The 27825-nt window shown below is 43.7% G+C and overlaps 1 protein-coding gene across 2 annotated transcripts; it reads left to right on the forward strand.

Annotated features, from left to right (window-relative positions):
• LOC139368326 (methylenetetrahydrofolate reductase (NADPH)-like) lies at positions 1-27825 on the forward strand. Of its 2 annotated transcripts, none has more exons than XM_071107083.1 (12): positions 1-403; positions 8413-8667; positions 9720-9958; positions 14204-14314; positions 14566-14759; positions 15416-15666; positions 21642-21776; positions 22028-22208; positions 22368-22550; positions 23012-23113; positions 23211-23330; positions 23756-27825. In XM_071107083.1, the coding sequence occupies exons 2-12, from the start codon at positions 8417-8419 to the stop codon at positions 24017-24019; spliced, it is 2031 nt and encodes a 676-aa protein (XP_070963184.1). In that variant the 5' UTR covers positions 1-403; positions 8413-8416; the 3' UTR covers positions 24020-27825. The 2 variants fall into 2 exon arrangements, with proteins under 2 accessions (XP_070963184.1, XP_070963185.1); XM_071107084.1 differs by lacking the exon at positions 1-403 and adding an exon at positions 475-537.

Raw genomic sequence — 27825 nt, forward strand, 5'->3', positions numbered from 1 at the left:
TCGACGTCCCTGGTGCTGCAGAGTACCTTTAACCAGCCTGTATCGTTTAAGGTTAGGGTATGGACGTCCCAAGGATCCCGAATAGCACTGAGCGAGCAACATATAGGCATAGAAGCACATTCCGGTGGTGTGTGCGGCGGGAGAGGGGAGAAAACGCTATGCCGTGGACCGCAGCAAGGCATATTGGTGATGTTACGTCGTCGCGGAAACAGCTAAACGTAATCCAGCGACAAATCAAGGAGCCAATAGTAGATCTCACTGAAAAATATTTGGCATTACTGTTGAAAAATTCATTCTTGGGACGGAACGGACATAAATAAGCAGTTCCACGTTGTAGCTACTCACATAGTGGAGGCGAACCTGGGGGAATAGCTACATAGACTATAATAATTGAGAGAAACAGGTAGGCTAACGGTAGCTATGCGTTCTCTGTATTTTTTGTTTGCATTTTTGCCCAGTATAGCAAACCAACCTTCTCTTTGTAGCTGATTTGTTTATTCTGTTCAGTGGTTCACTAGCAAGATAGTTCTTCTTAAGGTAAATTAGAGACATAACGTTAAGTGTACAAGCATGTAAAGTATGATTTGCACATGTAAAATATGAGTTGCACTTATATAATCAGTTTTGTAGTGGCAAAATATTAGCAAACATTTAACTTCTTTTGAGAATGAATGCAACAACACTTTCAAGCAATGGTCCCACATTTTTTTTCGGTAGTAACGTTAAGCAATTTTCAGATCTGCTGAGCACAAACTTGAACCTTGTGTGAATTCTGTAAAACTTCCAGCGCGCGTTAACTGTGAGCGCAGAGGCTGTACCCGCTTTAATTTAGCTTTAACAGTGGCCAAGTAGGCTAATGTGGCTATTTGATCATAATGTAGGCCTAACATAAAAAAACAATGTTGAAAATGCATCCCATAACATTTTAATATGTAAATCGCTGTTCAATCATTCAGCCTACAGTAGCAGTCAATGTGTGGCGTTCGATGTAGGTCTACATTCCATAAGACATTTGAAGAAAAAAAACATGCAGGGTTTAACATTAACCTGATTATCCACTTGTCCTTCAGGCAAGGAGGTGACTGAAAAGGATGTTTGATTCAAGAAGCCACTTTACAAAATTAAATGCATTATTATTCCAATACAATTACAGAGAATCAGACAAATTGTGCTAGCCTCAGGCTATTAGCTACTCAACACTGCCCCTTTAAGGCAAAAGCTCTTTACTTGACTGGCTTTTTAAAGATGTCTAGAAATGTACACGTGTTGTGGTCTTGAAGGAAGCAACCACTCTCCTATTGCTGACTACAAATTATCTATAACTGGGCTAATAACTCACTAGCAAAGAATATGAACAAAATGTGCACACGTGGCTACATGCTGCTCTTGTTTTGATCTCAAAACATGCACATCCTACTAAGAACCACAGTTGTAAGTTCAAAGTAAAGGGCACAGATCCATATATGGCAATGGACTATTTGCATATAGGCCTACTGCAGATTGGTAATGCTGACCGGTCTGTGTAGAGTATGGGCTGAATCAAAAGTACATTTGCCGATGTCAAATCTGTTTTGGCACTAATTTAGCAACTAACCTGTGGCGAAAGTTTTGTAGTTGTAAAAAAATAAGCAAGCAGCAGATTTGATGTAAGTTCTCTATGTCAATTAATGGAAAAGTTGTAGGCAGATTGTTGTATTTTCTGGAACAAAAGGTTTGACGTCTATACCAGAGTGGATTCAGAAAAGGAAGAACTACACTTAATGCATTGGTTACAGTTAGTACTGAGTTGACCAAAGCTTTGGCAAGGAATGAAGTGATATCAATAGTATATTTTGACATTGAAAAAGCATATTATACAATGTTATGGGAAGGTCTACTGATGAAATTGAATGGAAAGGGAATTAGTGGGGGAATGTACAACTGGATTATGGATTTCTTGTTTGATTGAACCTTCCAGGTCAGGATGGGATCGGAGTTATCAAGAGAATTTGAGGTGGAAAATGGAACTCCACAGGGTAGTGCTATTAGTCCTATCTTATTCACATGGATGATTGATGATATCTTCGGGAATATCGGACAGGGTATATGCAGATGCTGGTGCCATTTGGATAAGTGGAAGAAATATTCCTTGTCTAATAGAAAATGCAAGGTGCTGTTGGAGCAGTAAAATAATGGTCCTTATGGTGTTTCAAGTTATCTGTGTATCTTTCCACATATTGTTTGGTAACAACCAAGAAGAGTAGTAATATGTTCGGACTCTGCATCAGTTCATGTAGTTTAATATCTGGGAAGTCAGAACGGGAGGATTTATGGTAAAAAAAAATAATGCTGCCGGGTGGCACAGTGGTTAAGGCTGCTGTACTGCAGCACCAGCTGTGCCACCAGAGACTCTGGGTTCGCGCCCAGGCCCTGTCGTAACCGGCCGCGACCGGGAGGTCCGTGGGGCGACGCACAATTGGAATCTAGCGTCGTCCGGGTAAGGGAGGGTTTGGCCAGTAGGGATATCCTTGTCTCATCTTGCACCAGCGACTCCTGTGGCGGGCCGGGCGCAGTGCACGCTAACCAAGGTTGCCAGGTGCACGGTGTTTCCTCCGACACATTGGTGCGGCTGGCTTCCGGGTTGGATGCGCGCTGTGTTAAGAAGCAGTGCGGCTTGTGTATCGGAGGACGCATTACTTTCAACCTTTGTCTCTCCCGAGCCCGTACGGGAGTTGTAGAGACAAGATAGTAGCTACTAAAAAACAATTGGATACCATGAAATTGGGGAGAAAAAGAGGTAAAATACAAAAAAAAGAATGATGCTGTTGGGCTTACAAATAAATGGTATTACAATTAAGTTCTGTTGGATTCTGGCAAATACATTTTATGGAAATTATATAGTAGATATAACAGCAAAAAAAACTGAAAATAATATTGTGGATATAGAGGGTAGAGGGGAAAATAAAACATTGATTTGGAAAAATGGGTTAGATTGCTGGCAGAGACAATGGGATAAAAGAAGTAAGGGCATTCCTATAGTACAAGGAAATCTGTACAGGAGATAGTGTCATAAAATGGGAACAGAAGGGAGGAAGTTATGTTGTGCAGGATGAGATTATGGCATATGGGATTGAATTCCTCTAAAATTGGTAGTGAAACATGGTACTGGAATGTGTAATGGCTGAATGGTAGAGGAAACAGTTGATCATGTATTATTATTTTGTGAAATGTATGATGTAGAAAGGGAGAGGTTGTTTTATAGGGTCAGAGGTTGGATGGAATGGGGATTATGTGGTATTTTGGATGGGGATGATGGGAGTAGTGAGGTTTGTAGGGAATTATTTTATTCAGGCGGGCATATTCGTCTGACCAATAAGGTGAGGTGTTGTCATTCTGGAACTTGCTTTCAAACAGGGTGCCAGGGTTCCGGTCTGGAAGCACGTTTTCCACTGTGCTAATATGGATAAAATGTGTTAAAATTACTAAATGATATTAACAGAATTTGAAAGCTACAGAAAGGCATGGCCTCTTCTCAATCGAAATAGCATGGCTGGTTAGCTAGCTATCATTAGATTGTTCTGGTTAGCCTGTATCTAGTGGTTCTTACATTGTGTAACAGAGCAATAGGTACTATGTACTTTTCAAATGGTTGAGACTAACATTAATTTAGGAAATGATTGTTTGCTCCGTGTATATTTGGTGTGTAGACAGTTTGTTGGCTTTGCTAGTTAGCAAGCTGAGATCTATGCTCAAGTTGGCTAACATTAGCTAGCTTGCTAGTGATGTTTTGAAGAGAAAAGGCTAGCTCCCTGTAGAATCAAGATGAGGCGATGGGAAAGATTAGATGTGTAGTTGCTTCAATTTGGCTGTTGCAGTGCCCAGACGAGACGAGAGCAAACTGCTACAGCTATTAAAAAAAAGATTAGATACCTAGATGTCAATGTCAAACCAAAAAAATGTCTATCATTGTAATTGGCTTGCTATTTGAGCTGCATTTCCTGTAAATGTGATCTAATATTATAGTTTGAACAACATAAACTAGCTAGCTATCTCACGCAAGCAGGCTTTTCTCCTGCTGGTTTGCAGATGCATGATTACATGATCATGTTGGGGCTGTAACATTTAATGGAAATTGCACTACAACAACAACTAGCTAGCTATGTCAGATATACATTTTCAGGAAAAGCAGCTCATACAGCAAGCCAATAAAATGTATATCATTGCATTTGTGCTTGGTGGTTTGAGTCTTTGAATATTTTTAGGGCCTTTGTCTGACACCGCCTGGTATAGAGCTCCTGGATGGCAGGGAGTATGGCCCCAGTTATGTACTGGGCCGTACGCACTACCCTCCATATAGCTTTGCGGTCGAATGCCGAGCAGTTGCCATACGAAGAGGTGATGCAGCCAGTCAAGATGCTCTCAATGGTGCAGCTGTATAACTTTTTGAGGATAAGATGCCAAATATTTTCAGCCTCCTGAGGGGGTAGGGGCATTGTCAACTGTGTTGGTGTTTAGATCATAATAGTTCCTTAGTGATGTATACACCAAGGAACAAGAAGCTCTTGACCTGCTCTACTACAGCCCTGTCGAAGTGAATGAGGGCATGTTCGGCCCTCCATTTCCTGTAGTCCATGATAAGCACCTTTTGTCTTGCCCATGCTGAGGGAGATGTTGTTGTCCTGGTGCCAGACTGCCAAGTCTCTGATCACCTCCCTAATAGGCTGTCATCATCGTCGGTGATCAGGCCTGCCACCGTTGTTTTGTCGCCAAACTTAATGATGGCGTTGGAGTTGTGCATGGCCACACAGTCGTGGTAGGGAGTACAGGAGGGGACTGAGCACACACTCCTGAGGGGCTCTTGTGTTGAGGGTCAGCGTGGCAGATGTGTTGTTGCCTACCCTCACCACCTGGGGGTGGCCATCAGTATGTCAAGGACCCAGTTGCAGAGGGAGGAGTCCTAAGCTTAGTGAGGAGCTTGGAGGGCACTATGGTGTTGAACACGGAGCTATAGTCAATGAACAGTATTCTCACGTAGGTGTTCCTTTTGTCCAGGTGGGAAAGTGTTTCTGGGATGATGGTGTTGATGTGAGCCATGACCATTCTTTCAAATCATTTCATGGGTACAGATGTGAGTACTATGGGGTGGTAGTAATTTAGACAGGTTACCTTTGCTTTCTTAGGCACAGGGACTATGGTGGTTTGCTTGAAACATGTGGGTATTCCAGAATGGGTCAGAATGCGTCCTGGTAATCCATCTGGCCCTGCAGCCTTGTGACTGTTGAACAAGTTTCGATCATAGTCCTGTTTTTACTCTTTGCCTGTTTGATGGTTCATCGGAGGGCGTAGTGGGATTTCTTATAAATGTCCAGATAGTGTCCTGCTCCTTAAAAGCGGCAGCTCTAACTTTTAACTCGGATGTTGCCTGTAATCCATGGCTTCTGGTTGGGATATGTTCACTATGGGGACAACGTCATCGATGCACTTATTAATGAAGCTGGTGACTGATGTGGTAGACTCCTTATTTCTGTCGGATGAATCCCAGAACATATTCTAGTCTGCGCTAGCAAAACAGTCCTATGTCTTGGCATCCGCTTCATCTGACCACTTCCGTATTGAGCATGTCACTGGTACTTCCTGTTTTGAGTTTTTGCATGTAAGCAGGAATAAGGACGATAGAGTTATGGTCCGATTTGCCAAATGGAGGGCAGGGGAGAGCTTTGTGTTGCGTAAAGGTGATCTAGAGATTTTTCTACTCTAGTTGCACAGGTGGAATGCTGCATTAAAATCTCCGGCCACCAGGTGCACTTCCTCTGGATGAGCATTTTCTTTTTCGCTTATGGCCCTATACAGCTCGTTGAGTGCAGTCTTAGTGGCAGCATTGGTTTGCGGTGGTAAATAATAGACAGCTAGGAAAATACAGAAACTAAATTATTAAATAGTATGGTCTACAGTTTTTCATAAGGTATTCTAACTCAGGCAAGCAGGACCTTGAGACTTCCTTTAATATTAGAGATTGTGCACCAGCTGTTAATAAAGAGACCACCACCACTTACTGTTCTCTTACATTCTGTCCTTCTAATGCATAGAAAAAAAACGGCTAGATTTACAGGTGAAGTTTTAAGTTTACATACACTTAAGGTGGAGTCATTAAAACTCGTTTATCAATCACGCCACACATTTCTTGTTAACAAACTAGTTTTGGCAAGTCAGTTAGAACATCTACTTTGTGCATGACACAAGTCATTTTTCCAACAATTGTTAACAGACAGATTATTTCACTTATAATTCACTGTATCACAATTCCAGTGGTCAGAAGTTTACATACACTAAGTTGACTGTGCCTTTAAACAGCTTGGAAAATTCCACAAAATTATGTCATGGCTTTAGAAGCGTCTGATAGGCTAATTAACATACTTTTAGTCAATTGGAGGTGTACCTGTGGATGTATTTCAAGGCCTACATTCAAACTCAGTGCTTCTTTGCTGGACATCATGTGAAAATCAAAAGAAATCAGCTAAGATCTCAGAAAAAAATTGTAGACCTCCACAAGTCTGGTTCATCCTTGGGAGCGATTTCCAAATGCCTGAATGTACCACATTCATCTGTACAAACTATAGTACGCAAATATAAACACCATGGGACCACAAACCCGCCATACCGCTCAGGAAGGAGAAGCGTTCTGTCTCCTAGAGATGAACCTACTTTGGTGCAAAAAGTGCAAATCAATCCCAGAACAACAGCAAAGGACCTTGTGAAGATGCTGGAGGAAACAAAAGTATCTATATCCACAGTAAAACGAGTCCTAACCTGAAAGGCCGCTCAGCAAGGAAGAAGCCACTGCTCCAAAACCTCCATTAAAAAAGCCAGACTACGGTTTGCAACTGCACATGGGGACAAAGATCGTACTATTTGGAGAAATGTCCTCTGGTCTGATGAAAGAAAAATAGAACTGTTTGGCCATAATGACCATCGTTATGTTTGGAGGAAAAAGGGGGAGGCTTGCAAGTCGAAGAACACTATCCCAACCTTGAAGCACGGGGGTGGCAACATCATGTTGTGGGGATGCTTTGCTGCAGGAGGGACTGGTGCACTTCACAAAATAGATGGCATCACGAGGAGTGAAAATGATGTGGATATATTGAAGCAACATCTCAAGACATCAGTCAGGAAGTTAAAGCTTGGTTGCAAATGGGTCTTCCAAATGGACAATGACCCCCAAGCATACTTCCAAAGTTGTGGCAAAATGGCTTAAGGACAATAAAGTCAAGGTATTGGAGTGGCCATCACAAAGCCCTGACTTCAATCCTATAGAATATTTGTGGGCAGAACTGGGAAAAAAAGTCTGTGCGAGCAAGGAGGCCTACAAACCTGACTCAGTTACACCAGCGCTGTCAGGAGGAATGGGCCAAAATTCACCCAACTTATTGTGGGAACCTTGTGGGAGGCTACCCAAAACATTTGACCCAAGTTAAACAATTTAAATGCAATGCTACCAAATACTTATTGAGTGTATGTAAACTTCTGAGCCACTGGGAATGTGATGTAAGAAATAAAAGCTGAAATAAATAATTATCTCTACTGTTATTCTGACATTTCACATTCTTAAATAAAGTGGTGATCCTAACTGACCTAAGACAGGGAATTTTTACTAGGATTAAATGTCAGGAATTGTGAAGAACTGAGTTTAAATGTATTTGGCTAAGGTGTATGTACACTTCCGACTTCAACTGTATATTATCCATGTGCTTGTTCAGCCATGACTCAGAGAAGCATAGTATATTACAGTTCTTAATGTCCTGTTGATAGGATGGTCTCATTCGGAGCTTGTCCAGTTTAGCCTCCAGCGATTTCACATTCACCAATAGAACAGAGGGTAGAAGCTATTTTTATTATTTCGCCGCCATAGTCACACCGGGGTGCCCACATGCCAGCCTCTTTTGCACCTTCTACGAGTGTCTGGGATTTGGGCCTGGTCCGGGATAATCAATGTCTTTCGCCTCCGACTCATTGAAGTAGAAGTCCTCGTCCAAACGGGGTTAGTGATAGTTTCTGGACATCAGAACAGCTATTTTCAGTCATAGGAAACAATGGTAGAAACTTTATTGTCAAAGAAAGTTAAGATCAGCATTTATTCTCAAAATAAGTTACATGTTTGCAAATATTTTTTGCCACTACAAAACTGATTATACAGGTACAATTCATATTTTACATGTGCAAATCATATATTATTGAACACTTGTCTCTAATTTACCTACATAAATTCTGTTCAACAGCTAGCTAGCTAGCTAGCAAGCAAGCAGTGTTGCATGCTGGCTAGCATGTCTTTCACATTTTCACCAGGAATGCCCATTTGTGTGTGTGTGTGATAGGGAGAGCTTCAGTTTAAGCACACTCAGGACAGTTTGGGAGTCAAACACTGTTTTTATTCTGCAGCAGCATGGTGAATAATGTGCAGAGAGTCGACGACACCTGGCGAACATGCACCAAAAGCAACTCAAGTGGCACGAGCAACAGCGGCGGCGAGAGTTCGAAGGAGAGCTCTCGCTCCTCGACGCCTGTGCTGGCTGCCGACCGCACGGAAAGGCTACGGGACAAGATGCGCAGGCGGACAGAGTCAGGCGACCACTGGTTTTCCCTAGAGTTCTTCCCCCCTCGTACTGCCAGTGGGGCTGTCAATCTCGTCTCTAGGTCTGTAGCTGAAACTCATCTGCCGTTGGCTTGTTCTAGCTAGTAACTCAAAACGAGGTCAGAGTTTGAAATTAGCAGCTAACTAGCTAGCAGATCCGACCCGGTTCCTTACAGCTGCACTAGGAACGGACAGGGTTCCTGTGTAGATTAAGACACAGCGACGCCAGTGTGAGATATGGCTTGGAAAATGTACCTCAATCCAGGGATGAGAAATGCATTGTACTGCGAATTGCCCCATTATCCCAACTGTTACACGAGAAGAATGTACAACTGATAGTTAGCTAGCAGTTGTTCAATATTCTCTGTAATAGTTGGGATAATGGGGCAATTTTGGAGTACAACGTATTTCTCATTCCTGGATTGAGGTACGTTTTCCGAGCCATATTTTGCGCTGGCTCCACGTTGTCTTAATCTACACAGGAAGCCTGTCTGTTCCTAGTGCAGCTGTAAGCAAGTGGGTCGGATCTGCTCGCTAAACTGCTAAGTAACTACTTTTAGCAACGCTAGTGTGTAATTAGCTTGCAAAAAAAAAAGGAATAGTCTGCCAGAAGTGAAATAAAATTCAATTTTTACTTACTCTGCCGATTGTCCGTAGGATTGGTCCTTAGGCAGGAGGGAAATTGAGAAAAAAACATCTAATAGAACATATATTAAACAGACTTTCCAAACGTGGGTCTGTTGTAGACCCAATTTCTCTACACTTACATCATGAATGTGTGCCATAAAAAGCAAGGACTTGTGAGGGACTTTTATTTTGACATGAGGTAAGCAGAGAGGATTTGACCTAGCTGAGGAGCTGCTGCATGCATGTACAACAGATCCACGTTTGGAAAATCTGTTTAATTATATGTTAAATTACATGTTTTTTTAAATTCTCAAATTCACCCATGCATAAGGACCAAGCCTCAAATTTTTGTATTGAACTACCGGTGGACTATTCATTTTTTTTGCCAGCCAATTCCCAGCAACGCTAGGGACGTGTAAATACTAGAGTTGCTAAAAGCAGCTACTAACTAACCACATCTTCTCTCTCTCCCATTTTTCCCATTCAGATTTGATCGCATGGGCTCTGGGGGGCCCCTGTTCATAGATATTACCTGGCATCCGGCGGGGGACCCAGGTTCGGACAAGGAGACCTCCTCTATGATGATTGCCAGCACAGCGGTCAACTACTGTGGCCTGGAGAGCATCCTGCACCTGACCTGCTGCAACCAGACCAAAGAAAAGATCACTGGATACCTGAGCAAAGCCAAACACCTTGGCCTGAAGAACATCATGGCTCTAAGAGGAGGTAGGGCCACATCGAGTAGGGTTACATTGCACATAGGCACAGGTTTAAGGGCAGTTTTCATATTTTCCTCTTAACGGTTAAGGTTAGAATTTGGGTAGGGTGAGCTGATCTTTGGAACAACCCTGCTCTTCTATCCAGAGCATGGTTAGTCTATTGTAGGAGTGTTTGTGTGTGCGCTTGGCTATTGTATTCCAATAGCCTGAGGGTCTGCCTGATATTTGAAGTGAATTCCTGTTCAAAAATGTTTGTTCATATTGCTGCTCGTGGCCATGTCATATCGCTCACAATTACAGCCTCCTGCATCGCTCTCATTGCAATTGCTTTGGTTCACATTGTGGCTTGTGGTAAAATCATATCACTGAGTCTCAGTTTAACCCTTATTTATCCAGATTTCTCTCATTGCGAAGAAGCGTTTTTCAAGAGGGGCATGGAAACTACACTACCCGTCAAGTTTGGACACACTTCAAGGGTTTTTCTTTATTTTTATAATTTTCTACATTGTAGAATAATAGTGAAGATATCAAAATGATGAAATAACACATATGTAGTAACCAAAAAAGCGTTACACAAAAGAAAATACATTTGAGATTCTTCAAATTGCCACCCTTTGCCTTGATGACAGCTTTGCACACTCTTGGCATTCTCTCAACCAGATTCACCTGGAATGCTTTTCCAACAGTCTTGAAGGAGTTCTCACATATGCTGAGCACTTGTTGGCTGCTTTTCCTTCACTCTGCATTCTGACTCATCCCAAACCATCTCAAATGATAGGCCCATTAAGCCCAAACCAGATGGGATGGCGTATCGCTGCAGAATGCTGTGGTAGCCATGCTGGTTAAGTGTGCCTTGAATTCTAAATAAATCACAGACAGCGTCACCCGCAATGCACCTCCACACCATAACACTACCTCCATGCTTTACGGTGGCAAATACACGTGTTCACACACATTGCGTCTCACAAAAACACGGCGGTTGGAACCAAAAATCTCCAATTTGGACTCATCAGACCAAAGGACAGATTTCCACCAGTCTAATGTCCATTGCTCGTGTTTCTTGGCCCAAGCATGTCTCTTCTTCTTATTGGTGTCCTTTAGTAGTGGTTTCTTTGCAGCAATTCGACCACGAAGGACTTATTCACACAGTCTCCTCTGAACAGTTGATGTTGAGATGGGTCTGTGTACTTGAACTCTGAAGCATTTATTTGGGCTGCAATTTCTGAGGCTGGTAAGTCTAATGAACTTATCCTCTGCAGCAGAGGTAACTCTGGGTCTTCCATTCCTGCGTCGGTCCTCATGAGAGCCAGTTTCATCATCACGCTTGATGGTTTTTGCGACTGCACTTGAAGAAACTTTCAAAGTTCTTGAAACTTTCCGCATCAACTGACATGTCTTAAAGTAATGATGGACTGTCGTTTGTCATTGCTAATTTGAGCTGTTCTCGCCATAATATGAACTTGTTCTTTGACCAAATATGGCTATCTTCTGTATACCCCCCACCTTGTCACAACACAACTGATTGGCTCAAACGCATTAAGAGGGAAAGAAATTCCACAAATGAACTTTTAAGAAGGCAAGAGTGTGCAAAGCTGTCATTAAGGCAAAGGGTGGCTACTTTAAAGGATCTCAAATATAAAAATATATTTAGATTTGTTTAACACTTTTTTGGTTGCTACGTGATTCCATATGTGTTATTTCATCGTTTTGATGTCTTCAGTAGTATTCTACAATGTAGAAAATAGTCAAAATAAATGAAAAACCCTTGAATGAGTAGGTGTAATAAAACGTTTGACCGGTAGTGTATACTGAGCAGAAATATAAACGCAACATGTAAAGTGTTCATCCCATGTTTTATGAGGTGAAATAAAAGATCCCAGAAATGTTCTGTATGCACAAAAAGCTTATTTTGCTCAAACTTTTTGCACAAATTAGTTTAAGTCCCTGTGAGTGAGCGTTTCTCATTTTCCAAGATAATCTATCCACCTGACAGCTGTGGCATATTTTAAGAAGCTGATTAAACAACAGTCATTACACAGGTGCACCTTGTGCTGGGGACAATAAAAGGCCCCTCTACAATGTACAGTTTTGTCACGTCTCAAGTTTTGAGGGAGTGTGCAATTGGCAAGCTGACTGCAGAAATGTCCACCAGAGCTGTTGCCAGAGAATTGAATGTTCATTTCTCTACCATAAATGTTGTTTTAGAGAATTTGGCAGTATGTCCAACTGGCCTCACAACCGCAGACCACGTGTAACCACTCCATCCCATGACCTCCACATCAGACTTCTTCACATGCAGGTTCGTCTGAGACCAGCCACCCGGACAGCTGATGAAACTGGGTTTGCACAACCAAAGAATTTCTATACAATCTCAGAGAAGCTTGTGTATTCACCAGGGTCTTGACCTGACTGCAGTTCAGCATCGTAACCGACTTCAGTGGGCAAATGCTCACCTTCGATGGCCACTGGCACGCTGGAGAAGTGTGCTCTTCACGGATGAATCCCGGTTTCAACTGTAGCGGGCAGATGGCAGACAGCGTGTATTGCGTTGTGTGGGCGAGCGGTTTGTTGATGTCACCGCTGTGAACAGAGTGCCCCATGGTGGCGGTGGGGTTATGGTATGGGTAGGCATAAGCTACGGACACAATTGATTTTGTCGATGGCAAGTTGAATGCACAGAGATACCATGATGATGAATGATATTTAGCAGATTAAATTGCGGGCGTAGCGAAATGCTGGTGTTCCTAGCTCCAACAATGCGGTAGTATCTAACAATTCACAACAACGCACATCTAAAGTGGCATTGACTGAAATAGAGTAGAATACAGTATATACATATGAGATGAGTAAAGCAGTTTGTAAACATTATTAAAGTGGCCACTGATTCCATGTCTATGTATATAAGGCAGCACTGGTTTCTGGTTTGGGTAGGTTTTAATAGACACCGTGGGAGCAACATCCTCTATACAGTTCCTCATGAACTCAGTCACTGTGTCTGTAAATGTCAATATTATTCTCTGAGGCTACCTGGAACATATCCCAGTCCGCGTGATCAAAATAATCTTAAAGCATTGATTCCAATTGGTCAAACCAGCGTTGAATATACCTTAGCACGGGTACTTCCTGTTTGAGTTTCTGCCTATAGGAAGGGAGGAGCATCTCTAGGGCTTTTCCTAAGCAAGTACTACAGTCCATGTGTTTGATAGAACTTCGGTAGTGTTTTCCTCAAATTTGCTTTGTTAAAATCCCCAGATACAATAAATGCGGCCTCAGAATATGTGGTTCACATAAAGTCCAGTGTAGTTCCTTGAGGGCTGTCGGGAGTATCGGCTTAAGGGGGAATATACACAGCTTTAACTAACCAAAGATAATTATCTTGGGAGGAAATGCAGTCGGAATTTGATTGAGGTATACAAGGTCGGGTGAGCAAAAGGACTTGAGTGTCCGTATGTTATCACAATCACACTATGAGTGGTTAATCATGAAACATACATCCCCGCCCTTCTTCTTCCCGGAGAGTTCTTTATTCCTGTCTGCGCAATGAACTGAGAACCCAGCTGGCTGTTACGGTCCCTGAAGTCTCTGGAAGGAGATCCTCGCCCTGAGCTCGTCTACTTTATTGTCCAGAGACTGAACATTAGCGAGTACTATACTCAGAAGCGGTGGATGGTGTGCCTGCCTCTTGAGTGGGACTAGAAGTCCACTCCGAATACTTCTTCTCCGCTGGCAGCGTCTTGGAGCAGCCTCTGGGAAACGTTACTTGTGAACAAAGGATCCAATTCAGCAAAGTTGTATTTCTGGTCGTAATGCTGGTGAGTTACCACCACTCTGATATTCAAACGTTATTTCTGGCTGTATGTAATAACACAAACATTCTGGGCTAATAATGTAAGAAATAACACACAAAAAACAAAATACTGCAAAGTTGCTTAGGAGCTAGAAGCAGAGCTGCCATGTCTGTCGGCGCCCACTTACCATAGCCATACCATAACAAGGCAAATGGTGGTCACACCAGATGGACTGGTTTTCTGATCCAAAAAAATACACTTGCAGATGCATATCTGTATTCCCAGTCATGTGAAATCATAGATTAGGGCCTAATGAAGTTATTTCAATTGACTGATTTCACTGAACTGTCACTTAGTAAAATCTTTGAAATTGTTGCATCTTGCGTTTTCATATTTTTAAGTGTAGCTACGTCTTATTGTGACAAATTCCCTTTGAGCACCATATTTTCCTGATCTCTTTATAGATCCCGTAGGGGCTGACTGGGAAGAGGAAGAAGGGGGCTTCAACTATGCCACAGACCTGGTCAAACACATCCGCTGCGAGTTTGATGACTACTTTGACATCTGTGTGGCTGGTATGATTGATGCAAAATTACTTCTTTTTTTTATTTATTTTTAATTTTTTACACAGCTTCAGCATATTGTCATTTTATACTAATGATATCCTTTCGTCAGGTTATTTGTGGAGGACTTTAAAGTAGGCTGTTGTACCTACTTATACGATGTGAGCATTTTATCTCCCGTAAAGCCATTTAGTCCTTCAAGTTGTTGGTAAAATGTGACCTGTACACACACACTGCACATTAAAACTAATTTATTGTGACAGGCTACCCTACTGGCCACCCGGAGGCAGAGAGCTACGACGAGGACCTGAGACACCTGAAGGAGAAAGTGGACGCCGGGGCAGACTTCATCATCACCCAGCTCTTCTTCCGGGCCGACACCTTCCTCAAGTTTGTCAGAGATTGCAGGGCCATAGGGATCACCTGCCCCATCCTACCAGGCATCTTCCCTATCCAGGTACTAAGGCCGGGACGATACCATTATCGGGATACTCGTTAGTATTGCGGCAAGGAAACAAAACTCGAGGCGGATTTGACTTCTTTAGGAGAACAGCCTTAATGTTGGAAACAAACATTATTATGTTGTTATCCAGAGTCACATGTATTTATTTTCCAAGCTGTAGCACACTTCTTTTTCTTTTTTTTTTACATAGAGCAGGTTTTTAAAGGACCAAAATTGTTTTCATTTTTGCCATGAAAAAATATTGCATTACTGGTATCGTCTCAGCCCTACCAGGAACATGGGACATAGGCCTAAACTGGGCCATGGACTTGTGTGTGGGGTGGTGTGGTCAAAGACTACATTTGTCGAAGGTTGAAAAGGAGGGGTTGCGTACTTTGTAACGCTTTCTTGGAATGGCATGTTCTAGGATGTGATGATAGCGAGCAATGTTGTAGCAAATGACCAAGTATGTTCCGTGCAAAAACAAAACATCATTCATCGGACAAGGGGACATTTTCCCATAAGGGGCAGTATATGTTTGGAGTGCCTGGTGGGCGGGGTTTGCTTAATTTTAACAGGCAAGCTCAACCAATTACAGCTAAAGTATTTGAAATGATTTTCTAAAGTATTTATGTTTTGTTTTGTGTTTTATCATTCCTCCTTTCCTCCAGGGCTACCAGTCTCTAAGGCAGCTGGTGAAGTTGTCCAAGCTGGAAGTGCCTGAGGAGATCATGCGGGTCATCGAGCCCATTAAGGACAACGACGCAGCCATCCGCAACTACGGCATTGAGCAGACCGTGGGCATGTGCCGCGTGCTCCTGGAGAGTGGCAATGTGCCGGGCCTCCACTTCTACACGCTGAACCGCGAGGTGGCCACCATGGAGGTTCTGCGGCAGCTGGGCCTCTGGATCGAGGACCCCAGGTTGGTTGTCTAAGCCCGGACCACCCACCACACCATACCTGGGTCCAAATAGGATTGTTTTTTCTTTCAAACACTTCAGGTTGCTTGCTTGATTTAGCTGACACAGTATTTGAAGAATAATGAAATGTAAAGCTACTACCGTAATCCCGGTTCTCTGACAATATGAGTGAGATGTATCACATATGGGAATTTGTTTAGGATCGCCTACTTGAATGAGGCGAGACCCTAACCTTTTCTTAAAGGACGACTGCACTTCCTGATTTGGCCTCGTTTAAAAAATTTGCTTCATTCATTTTGTCATTAAATGCTTTCAATATTTGTATATGAAATTCTACAATATGTAATTGATTTGACGTTTTTAAGTCAATTTGTAGGAATTTTTTATATATTGTCCCATGTACACTGTGGAATTTACCGATGGTCCCTAACTAGCCCCATAGGGATTCCAAAGTCGACCCAAATTTACCACTGACATTGCGTTTGGGTCACGTGCACCTGTACTGCCAGCTGTGGGCATATGGACAGGATTGAAACAAACCCAACCTTCATTAACTTTGTGATGCAGTCATAAAACTCTTGTTTTTGACGAGACCGACTTTATGACAAGAATTATCCTATTTACACTAGTCAATTTTGACAGTATAATCAAATGTTTCTGACTCACCGACGTGACCATAAGCTGTTTTCTAAATGTGAAGTTGTTTTTTTATGGGTAGTTGCTCTTTAAAAGGAGCCACTCCCGCCCTCTGCTTATTCTCAAGCGTGCTTCTCTTCCTCACGCCCTTGCGAGCAGGGAAAGGCAGTGATCCGTCTTAGTCATATTATCAGAGGACCAGGTTACGCAAGTAAACTTAAGTTCTCTTTCAAGTACTAATTTCGTTGTATCACATATGGGGATATGGCCAACTCCCATATCGCAAAAAACATGCTGTCCGAAGCCAGGGTAGGCCCAACATCACCAACCCTCGGAGGTCCCGTTACTGAGAGTACACACCGAGAATGTGCAGAAACAACCCATTGGGAAGAACCTCATAACAAAAAGAGGTGAAGCCCAATATGTGGCTTTTAAAATCTCAGTTCAATGAAATACACTATATGTGCAAAAGTATAATTAAAAGGATTTGGCTATTTCAGCCACACCCGTTGCTGACAGGTGTATCAAATCAAAACATTGGCAGTAGAATGGCCTTACTGAAGAGCTCAGGGATTTTCAACATAGCACTGTCATAGGATGCCACCTTGCCAACAAGTAAGTTGATAACATTTCTGCCCTGCTAGAGCTGCCCCGGTCAACTAAGTGCTGTTATTGTGAAGTGGAAACGTCAAGGAGCAACAACAGCTCAGCCGTGAAGTGGTAGCTAACACAAGCTCACAGAACTGGACCGCCAAGTGCTGAAGCACGTAGCGGGTAAAAAGTGCAACATTCACTACCGAGTTCCAAACTGCCTCTGGAAGCAACATCGGCACAAGAACTGTTCATCGGGAGCTTCATGAAATGTGTTCCCATTGCCGAGCAGACGCACACAAGCCTAAGATCACCATGCTCAATGCCAAGCGTCGGCTGGAGTTGTGTAAAGCTAGCCGACATTGTTCTCTGGAACAGTGGAAACATGTTCTCTGGAGTGATGAATCACACTGCGCCATCTGGCAGTCCGACGGAAGAATCTGGGTTTGGCGGATGCCAGTAGAACGCTACCTGCTCGAATGCATAGTGCCAGCTGTATAGTTTGGTGGAGGAGGAACAATGGTCTAGGGCTGTTGTTCATGGTTTGGGCTAGGCCCCTTAGTTCCAGTAAAGGGAAATCTTAACGCTACAGAATACAATGACAATCTAGACTAATCTAGACTTGTTTCAGCATGACAATGACCCTGTGCACGAAGTGAGGTCCGTACAGAAATGGTTTGTCGAGATAGGTGTGGAAGAACTTGACTGGCCTGCACATAGCCCTGACCTCAACTCTATCGAACATCTTTGGGATGAATTGGGATGACGACTGTGAGCCAGGCTTAATCGGCCAAAATCAAAAAGTTGACCTGACCATCCTACCGATCCTCGACTTCGGCGATGTCATTTACAAAATAGCCTCCAACACTACTCAACAAATTGAATGCAGTCTATCACAGTGCCATCCGTTTTGTCACCAAAGCCCTATATACTACCCACCACTGCGACCTGTACACTCTCGTTGGCTGGCCCTCGCTTCATACTCGTCGCCAAACCCACTGACTCCAGGTCATCAACAAGTCTCTGCTAGGTAAAGCCCCACCTTATCTCAGCTCGCTGGTCACCATAGCAGCACTATATTTCACTGGTCACCCCCAAAGCCTATTCCTCCTTTGGCCGCCTTTCCTTCCATTCCTCTGCTGCCAATGACTGGAACGAACTGCAAAAATCACTGAAGCTGGAGACTCATATCTCCCTCACTAGCTTTAAGCACCAGCTGTCAGAGCAGCTCACAGATCACTGCACCTGTACATAGCCCATCTGTAAATAGCCCATCCAACTCCCTCATCCCCATACTGTATGTATTTATTTCTTGCTCCTTTGCACCCCAGTATTTCTACTTGCACATTCATCTTCTGCACATCTACCATTCTAGTGTTTAATTGCTATATTGTATTTACTTTTCCCCCATGTCCTATTTATTGCCTTGCCTCCCTTATCCTACCTCATTTGCACACACTGTGTATATACTTTTTCTACTGACTGTTTGTGTATTCCATGTGTAACTCTGTCTCAACTAGCCTATCTGGTTAAATAAATAAAATAAAGATCATTAACCCTTCACTTGTTGGAATTGGCCTATATGGATAGGGCTAAATTGAAATGTTTCTTATAGAGATATGGAATGCATGACCATGGTAGCAATTACAAGGGAAAAGTTTGGAGATTTTGGGAAATTATTAGACAAAAGATGAGGACACAACAGTTCTTCATCTTCATTGCTTGTTGTTTGGGGTTATTGGCTAGGTTTCTGTATAGCTCTTTGACATCTTTCTGATATAAAAAGGGCTTTATAAATACATTTGATTCACCTGACACGACTGAATCTAAACATTACACTGTTTATCTGTATTTTACATTTACTGTACCTTTTGCCGCATTTGTTGCTAACAAAATCTGTCTTACACGTCAATCCAGAGCATCCCAAACATGCTCAATGGGTGACATGTCTGAGTATGTAGGCCATAGAAGAACTGGGACATTTTCAGCTTTCGGGAATTGTGTACAGATCATTGTGATATGGGGCCATGCATTACCATGCTGAAACATGAGGTGGCAGATGAATGCCACGACAATAGGCCTCTGGAGGTTGTCACAGTATCTCTGTGCATTCAAATTGCCATCGATTTTAAAATGCAATTGTGTTCGTTAGCCGTAGCTTATGCCTGCCCATACCATAATCCTATCACCAGCATGGGGCACTCTGTTCACAACGTTGACATCAGAAAACCGCTCACCTACACAATGTTATACACGCTGTCTGCCATCTGCCCGGGACAGTTGAAACCGGGATTAATCCTTGAAGGTGAGCATTTGCCCACTGAAATCGGTTATGACGCCGAACCTGGTGAGGACAATGAGCATGCAGATGAGCTTCCCTAAGACTGTTTCTGACAATTTGTGCAGAAATTCTTTGGATGTGCAAACCCACAGTTTCATCAGCTGTCTGGGTGGCTGGTCTCAGACGATCACAGACATCTGTGCACCATTTTTTCATGTGAGCACAGTCCCTAAAGTGAGCTGCTGCAAAGAGATTAGGGTTTTGTCTCAACGCAGCCCTGCCTTTCCACTGTGGTGAAAACAATGCTACTCCTTCACCTATCAAATGTTAAACCCGAAGAGCGAGGGTAGGGCAGTGGGCCGACGGCCCTATCTTGGCCGGCCCTCCTCACCTCCCTTAGGAAGGTTAGAGGGGTGGATCCTTGCTGCAGCGTAAGACAGCTTTACTACAGGTTTCGCCTGGTTCAATGGCCTAGCCTGAGTCTTGGCAGGCTGCTGCGTCACTGGGGATCTCAGTCCCCCAAGGCCAGCTTGTTGCCCCCTCCCAGCTGTGATGCAGGGACGAGATGCAGGAACCAGCGGCTGTCCACGGGGCCCTGGTCTGCGGGGCAAGCAAAAGTTAAAGGCTTTGCCTTATTTCTTGTGCATGTCACACTTCTGCTGCATGGCGGCGACAGTGGGCCCAAACAACTCCTTGGGTGACACTGGGGCTTCCAAGATGCAGTATAAGCTCAGCCAAAGCGCCATTCCTCCCACAACCGCTAGGCTGATGGTACGATCACAGCCTTGGGAGGCACAGAGGTTCAGGTCTGTAATTCCTCCATATTGTGCATATCCAGGCTAGGGGTACACAAGAATCTTTGGGACAGGAGTCTCTTCCCATTGTATAGGTCCCTTGACTCGCCCTGAGCCCCTGTAGGAGACGGCCACTCGATGCAGAGTCTGGCCGCAGCCCGCTGGCAGACATGAAGGATCCCAAACTCCACTAGAGAGGCAGCTCCACTGCTCTCGTGGCCGTGAGGCTTGCAGATTTGAGAAGGGGGAGAATGGGGTTGTCAGTCCGCACCTCCTGAGCAATCTTGTGGATATCCGTGAGATTATTCTCCTCCTCTTCCTTGTTGTCCCCTAACTTGCTACATCATCAGACAGTGACGGGAGGGAGTCAAGGCTATCCGTGACCTCTCCCTAACTGGGAGAGGTTGCAGAGAGCCTACCCTCAGGTGTCGCTGTTTGCTTGGAGGCAAGAGGGGCTATCAAGATCGAAGTATGTTTAAGCCTCTTCTTCAGACCAGCCCTCATCTGCAGTGCTTGCAGAACTCCGGGTCCTCGAGCGCCTCTTGGGGATGTCCCTTACCCAAGCAATTGATGCATAGAGGGTGGGAATCTTTCCCTGCAATCATGGACCTACAGGCACATGAATGTGGGGGTTCGAGTGCTAGGCTCGTCCCTGGCGGGGTAGCAGTGGACATTGTGAGGAATGAGGCTTGCTAAGGGGACCGAGCAGCGTCTGTTATAGGAGCAAAGTGTAAACTGCGTACGAAGCTAGCTAGTTAGAAGCCTTGCGACTAACAGCTAGCAATAATGAGCTTCGTAGAACCCTATAGCCGTGAGGCTAGTTGGGCGTTAGCTAGCTAGCAGCTATCCCGTGGTGAAGGGGTGGGACGTTAGCTAGCTAGCAGCTACCTCATGGTACGCCATGGCTAGCTCAGTGCTGACTGAAGGAAACCATGTGGTGGCAGAGTTAACTTTCAGATAGAGTGCTCCCGTAAACAAGGGTGCCATGAGGCTGAGCTGGTCGGTGTAGTTAACAGAACGGGTGAACGTAGGTTAAACTACACGAGAGAAGTGAGATGACAATGCTACCACGTTGCAGGTAGGGTATGCTAGTGCGGATAGCTTGCCTCTCAGTGAGCTAGCCATGTTAGCCTAACGGAGTCTCAAGCTAGCCGTGAAGCAACAGAGACTGAGAAGTAGATAAGGAATTTCGATACAAAAATAAAACCTTAGTACTCAACCTCTCGACAGGGTCTGAAGACCTTTTGCACGGCAGCGATATCCTTCATGGTTCACTTGTGAGCAGTTAAGCAGGAAAACGGGTATCCAGTCGATATGAGGAAAGCTACAGTACTATTGCTCTTCGTGAGGCAGAGAAGCGAGAATAACCAGAGGGCAGAGTGGCTCCTTTTCACCCCATTCATCACTATACCGGTCTGTCTCCAACAGATACTTTTGATATTATATGTGATACATCAAAACAAGTATTTGAAAGAGAACCAAATGTAATTGTCTATTGCACAATAATCAGATTCAATTTGATTGGTACATGCACACTCTGTCCTGGAAAGCTTAATAAAATCAAACAAACCACTTCACATGAAATTGAACTGCCTATGTATTAGAATGGAATAACTGCTGTCACACCCTTTTCTACTAGTACTGATGCCTTCTGGTTGTCTTCCTGGGTTGCCAGGCGTCCACTCCCTTGGGCGGTGAGTGCTCACCCCAAACGCAAAGTGGAGGACGTGCGGCCCATCTTCTGGGCCTCCAGACCCAAGAGCTACATATACAGAACACAGGACTGGGACGACTTCCCCAACGGACGATGGTGAGCAAGCCATACACTGGACAAAAGCTTTAGAGAAATCACCTTGCACCTTGGCTAGTTTGTGGTTAGACATGGTTACATTTCCAATGTTTTTGTAGCTGTCATTGGTCTAATAGTGAAGGGAATGCATGATATACAGTACGTTTGTTATCTCAACCTATTCTGTGACTTTTCCATGTGAATAAGTACTGTATAATCAGTGAAAAGACAATGTTCCCAGGACTTATCAGCTTGGCTCTGTGTTATTTCAGGGGCAACTCGTCATCTCCAGCCTTTGGCGAACTCAACGATTACTACCTGTTCTACCTGAAGAGTAAGTCGTCCAAGGACGCCCTGCTGAAGATGTGGGGCGAGGAGCTGACCAGTGAGCAGAGTGTCTACGAGGTTTTCACCAGCTACATCAAGGCCCAGCCCAACTGCGCCGGACACAAGGTGACGCCTGGCCCTGGACACTTCAGACTGAAATATTTCAGTCAGCTTTCTTTCGCTTGGAGCTTCATGAATTCGACCCACGTGGCCATTATGACTACCACCTAAACCCTTATTTACGCTTTGCTCAACTGACATCAATGATAGGCTGTTATCTCCTAGGTGATGTGTCTACCATGGAACGACGAGCCGCTGGCTCCGGAGACCAACTTAATGATGGACGAGCTCGACAAGGTGAACCGCCGGGGGGTCCTCACCATCAACTCCCAGCCCACCATCAATGGCAAGCCCTCCGACGACCCCATCGTGGGCTGGGGCCCACCGGGGGGCTACGTCTTCCAGAAGGTGAAGTTAGGCCTCCGTGGTTTGGTTTTGGGGATTACCAATTATAAGATTATATAACATGATAAAGGCTCATACATACATACTTTATAACAAGTTATAAATCATCATACTGTACCTGCAGGCTTAAAGTAAAGTTTTACCAAAATAATTGTAGAAAGAAGGTAGGCCTACCAAAGGGAGGGGAGATTTAAACATTTGAATTTATAACACAATTTAAACATCCATAAAGTCATTCAAATTATCAAGTATTAAAATAAGGTAAAATAACTGTTTAGGAAAATGAAGGCTGTCCCCTTTTCTTTCTTGTCACGATGTTGAGAGTTGGGTGATTCACAATCTTTCCTAGAAATGAGGAAGAGTGAATAAATTAAAGGTTTCTCAAACTTAGTTATTGTATTACACGCATACTAATCATGTAATGACATTAACCTAATGCTGTGCGACGTTTGCAAATTCAACAGGCCTATCTGGAATTTTTCACCTCGAGTGAAAACGTCACCATTCTCCTCAAAGTGCTGAAGAAGTACGAACCTCGCGTCAACTACCACATTGTCAATGTTCATGTAAGTTCATCTATATATATTAGCCTACATTTACACCTGTTTTGTGAATTGAATGGATCGTTGGATTGATCTACTGGTCGATTGTTTCCATTTACAGGGTCAGAATACGACGAACGCCCATGACATGCAACCCAATGCTGTGACGTGGGGCATCTTCCCCGGCAGGGAGATTGTCCAGCCCACGGTGGTGGATCCAGTCAGCTTCATGTACTGGAAGGTAAAGGTCAAAGGTCATCTCATTAACCTACTGGCCCCTTCCAGGAACATTACCCCCTATGCACTTGTAAGCAATGAGGTGAAACCATCTCTCAGAAGTAATAACAGAGTGTGCTAGGGGTTGTTTCTGGTTCTGGAACGTTCCCTTGACTCGGATGAGTTTGTGAAATGCTTGTCATTGGTTCTCTATGAAAATTTTCTGAGATTTTAGTTGAGTATGGAATTTTTAAACCTCTACATCGTCTCTCTGAGCTGGAGCGTGAGGCCTTTTAAAGTAATCGTTTTCAAAGTCATTATTTTGTGTGGAATTTATAAAGCTTCCTGAAAGTTTTATCAGAGCTGTAAAGCTAAATCAATGTCGAAACACTTGAAATTCCCACCTTTCAGAAATGCGTAGAGTTAATTGTTTTCACCTTCTTTTAATAGGACGAGGCCTTTGCCCTGTGGATTGAGCAGTGGGCCAAGCTGTATGAGGACGAGTCGCCATCACGCATGATCATCAAGTACATCCACGACAACTACTTCCTAGTCAACCTGGTGGACAACGACTTCCCATTGGACAACTGCCTGTGGCAGGTCATCGACGACATGTTTGAGCTGCTTGACAACCCCCCGGAGGAGCAACCCACGGAGCAACCTGTAGAACTGCCTGCAGAGGAGTCACCCGTGGAAGATCAATCCCCAAAGTAACTGTGGCGACAGCCACTGACTGACTTTTTTACTTTTTCTCCCCGGTGCTGCGATCGAGAACTTTTCACTAAAAACTAACACCACAAAGTACTTAACTGGAGTATTAAACTATACAGTGTATACAGTATATATACTGAATATACACTGCTCAAAAAAATAAAGGGAACACTTAAACAACACAATGTAACTCCAAGTCAACCACATTTCTGTGAAATCAAACTGTCCACTTAGGAAGCAACACTGATTGACAATAAATTTCACATGCTGTTGTGCAAATGGAATAGACAACAGGTGGAAATTATAGGCAATTAGCAAGACACCCCCAATAAAGGAGTGGTTCTGCAGGTGGTGACCACAGACCACTTCTCAGTTCCTATGCTTCCTGACAGATTTTTTGGTCACTTTTGAATGCTGGCGGTGCTTTCACGCTAGTGGTATAGCATGAGACGGAGTCTACAACCCACACAAGTGGCTCAGGTAGTGTAGCTCATCCAGGATGGCACATCAATGCGAGCTGTGGCAAGAAGGTTTGCTGTGTCTGTCAGCGTAGTGTCCAGAGCATGGAGGCGCTACCAGGAGACAGGCCAGTACATCAGGAGACGTGGAGGAGGCCGTAGGAGGGCCTCAACCCAGTAGCAGGACCGCTACCTCCGCCTTTGTGCAAGGAGGAGCAGGAGGAGCACTGCCAGAGCCCTGCAAAATGACCTCCAGCAGGCCACAAATGTGCATGTGTCTGCTCAAACGGTCAGAAATAGACTCCATGAGGGTGGTATGAGGGCCCGACGTCCACAGGTGGTGGTTGTGCTTACAGCCCAACACGGTGCAGGACGTTTGGCATTTGCCAGAGAACACCAAGATTGGCAAATTCGCCACTGGCGCCCTGAGCTCTTCACAGATGAAAGCAGGTTCACACTGAGCACATGTGACAGACATGACAGAGTCTGGAGACGCTGTGGAGAACGTTCTGCTGCCTGCAACATCCTCCAGCATGACCGGTTTGGCGGTGGGTCAGTCATGGTGTGGGGTGGCATTTCTTTGGGGGGGGGCGCACAGCCCTCCATGTGCTCGCCAGAGGTAGAGCACTGCCATTAGGTACCGAGATGAGATCCTCAGACCCCTTGTGAGACCATATGCTGGTGCGGTTGGCCCTGGGTTCCTCCTAATGCAAGACAATGCTAGACCTCATGTGGCTGGAGTGTGTCAGCAGTTCCTGCAAGAGGAAGGCATTGATGCTATGGACTGGCCCGCCCGTTCCCCAGACCTGAATCCAATTGAGCACATCTGGGACATCATGTCTCGCTCCATCCACCAACTTTGCACCACAGACTGTCAAGGAGTTGGCGGATGCTTTAGTCCATTCGCCACCTCATCAGGAGCATGCCCAGGCGTTGTAGGGAGGTCATACAGGCACGTGGAGGCAATACACACTACTGAGCCTCATTTTGACTTGTTTTAAGGACATTACATCAAAGTTGGATCAGCCTGTAGTGTGGTTTTCCACTTTAATTTTGAGTGTGACTCCAAATCCAGACCTCCATGGGTTGATAAATTTGATTTCCATTGATAATTTATGTGTGATTTTGTTGTCAGCACATTCAACTATGTAAAGAAAAAAGTATTTAATAAGAATATTTCATTCATTCAGATCTAGGATGTGTTATTTTAGTGTTCCCTTTATTTTTTTGAGCAGTGTATATATAAACGCTACATGCCACAATTTAATTGATTTTCCTGTTACAGTTCATGAGGAAATCAAATCAAAATCAAATGTATTTATATAGCCCTTCGTACATCAGCTGATATCTCAAAGTGCTGTACAGAAACCCAGGCTAAAACCCCAAACAACAAGCAATGCATGTATTGAAGCACGTTGGGTGGCCCGTCCTCTTCTGGCTGTGCCGGGTGGAGATTATAACAGAACATTGCCAAGATGTTCAAATGTTCATAAATGACCAGCATGGTCAAATAATAGGTCTGGGACAGGTAGCACGTCCGGTGAACAGGTCAGGATTCCTTAGCCACAGGCAGAACAGTTGAAACTGGAGCAGCAGCACGGCCAGGTGGACTGGAGACAGCAAGGAGTCATCATGCCAGGTAGTCTTGAGGCATGGTCCATGGGCTCAGGTCCTCCGAGAGAGAGAAAGAAAGAGAATTAGAGAGAGCATACTGGGGGCGCCAACCCAGGAAATCAGTCAATTTAAATAAATGAATTAGGCCCTAATAAAAAATTATAATATATGGATTTCACATGACTGGGAATACAGATATTCATCTGTTGGTCACAGATACCTTTTAATAAAAATGGGCCCCAGGATCTCCTCATGGTATTTTAGTGCATTCAAATTGCCATCAATAAACATTCCATTATCTGGCAACGGCTCTGGTGGAGATTCCTGCAGTCAGCATGCCAACTGCATGTCTCTCAAAACATGAGACATCTGTGGCATTATATTGTATGACAAAACTGCACATTCTAAAGTGGCCTTTTATTGTCCCCAGTACGTAGGTGCACCTGTGTAATGATCATGCTATTTCATCAGCTTCTTGATATGCCACATCTGTCAGGTGAATGTATTCTCTTGGCAAAGGAGAAATGCTCACTAACGGGAATGTAAACAGATTTGTGCCAAACATTTGAGAGAAATAAGCTCTGTGCGTATGGAACTTTTATTTCAGCTCATGAAACATGGGACTAACACTTTACATGTTGCGTTTATTTTTGTTCAGTGTACTTCAAAATTAGTTTTAAAACCATTTTAAGAATATGGATTTCATTTGAGCGATAAATGGCGAGGAAAATGTGCCATGAAAGGAACTAAATTAGTCCAACACCAGATGTTTATCTTGTGTAATATACAATATGACTGTAGCAAACTGAGCTGCGATCTGGATGATCAATCTTGATCGAGAGGCACTTCACTGAATGAATATTATGATTAATGACACAGGGAAACATGTTGGACTTTATAAACCTTTTAATTCTGTGTTTGGTGTATTCATATAAACATGTATGTACTTAAGGGTGAAAACAGTGGTACAGTATAGGAAGCTGTTTACATTGCTAAATTATTATTTTATCTTTATTTAACTAGGCAAGTCAGTTAACAACAAATTCTTATTTTCAATGACTGCCTAGGAACAGTGCCTTGTTCAGTGGCAGAACGAGAGATTTTTACCTTGGGGATTCGATCTAGCAACCTTTCGGTTACTAGTCCAATGCTCTAACCACCACGTTACCTGCCGCCCCAATTGAAATAAATTAATTAGGCCCTAATAAAAAATTATAATATATGGATTTCTCATGACTGGGAATACAGATATTCATCTGTTGGTCACAGATGCCTTTAAAAAAAAAATGGGCCTCAGGATCTCCTCATGGTATTTTAGTGCATTCAAATTGCCATCGATAAAATGCATTTGTATTCGTTGTCCATAGCTTATACCAGCCCATACCATAACCCCACTGCTACCATGGGGCACTCTGTTCACAACTTTGACAGTAGCAATGAGAGAGGAGATGTTTAGACTATAGAATTGCATAACCAAAGTTTAAATTGAGCAATACAGGGACTTTCTCCTGAAGCTTCAGGGTTACCAGAACACCTGAGCAATGACGGACTTGTGATTACAATTGTAACAGTACTGAGCTGCTACTGACTGTTTTGGAAATTTCACGCGAGGCCTTAACTAACAAGAATTAAGCAGTGATCTCACTGCTTTATTTTTCTGCTTTTTTTTGTTCATATTTATTTATGTTGTGCAACGTGATTTATTAAGATAAATAAAAAAAACACTTCATGTTGCAA

This window comes from Oncorhynchus clarkii, chromosome 16, assembly GCF_045791955.1.
Source record: "Oncorhynchus clarkii lewisi isolate Uvic-CL-2024 chromosome 16, UVic_Ocla_1.0, whole genome shotgun sequence".
Taxonomy (NCBI): Eukaryota; Metazoa; Chordata; class Actinopteri; order Salmoniformes; family Salmonidae; genus Oncorhynchus; species Oncorhynchus clarkii.

Excerpts from the sequence above, each read along its gene's own strand:
- LOC139368326 (XM_071107083.1), top strand. The coding sequence starts at position 8,417 with ATGGTGAATAATGTGCAGAGAGTCGACGACACCTGGCGAACATGCACC. Across the intron at positions 8,668-9,719 it reads GCTGTCAATCTCGTCTCTAG|ATTTGATCGCATGGGCTCTG; the intron begins GTCTGTAGCTGA and ends TTTCCCATTCAG. Across the intron at positions 14,760-15,415 it reads CAGGCATCTTCCCTATCCAG|GGCTACCAGTCTCTAAGGCA; the intron begins GTACTAAGGCCG and ends CCTTTCCTCCAG.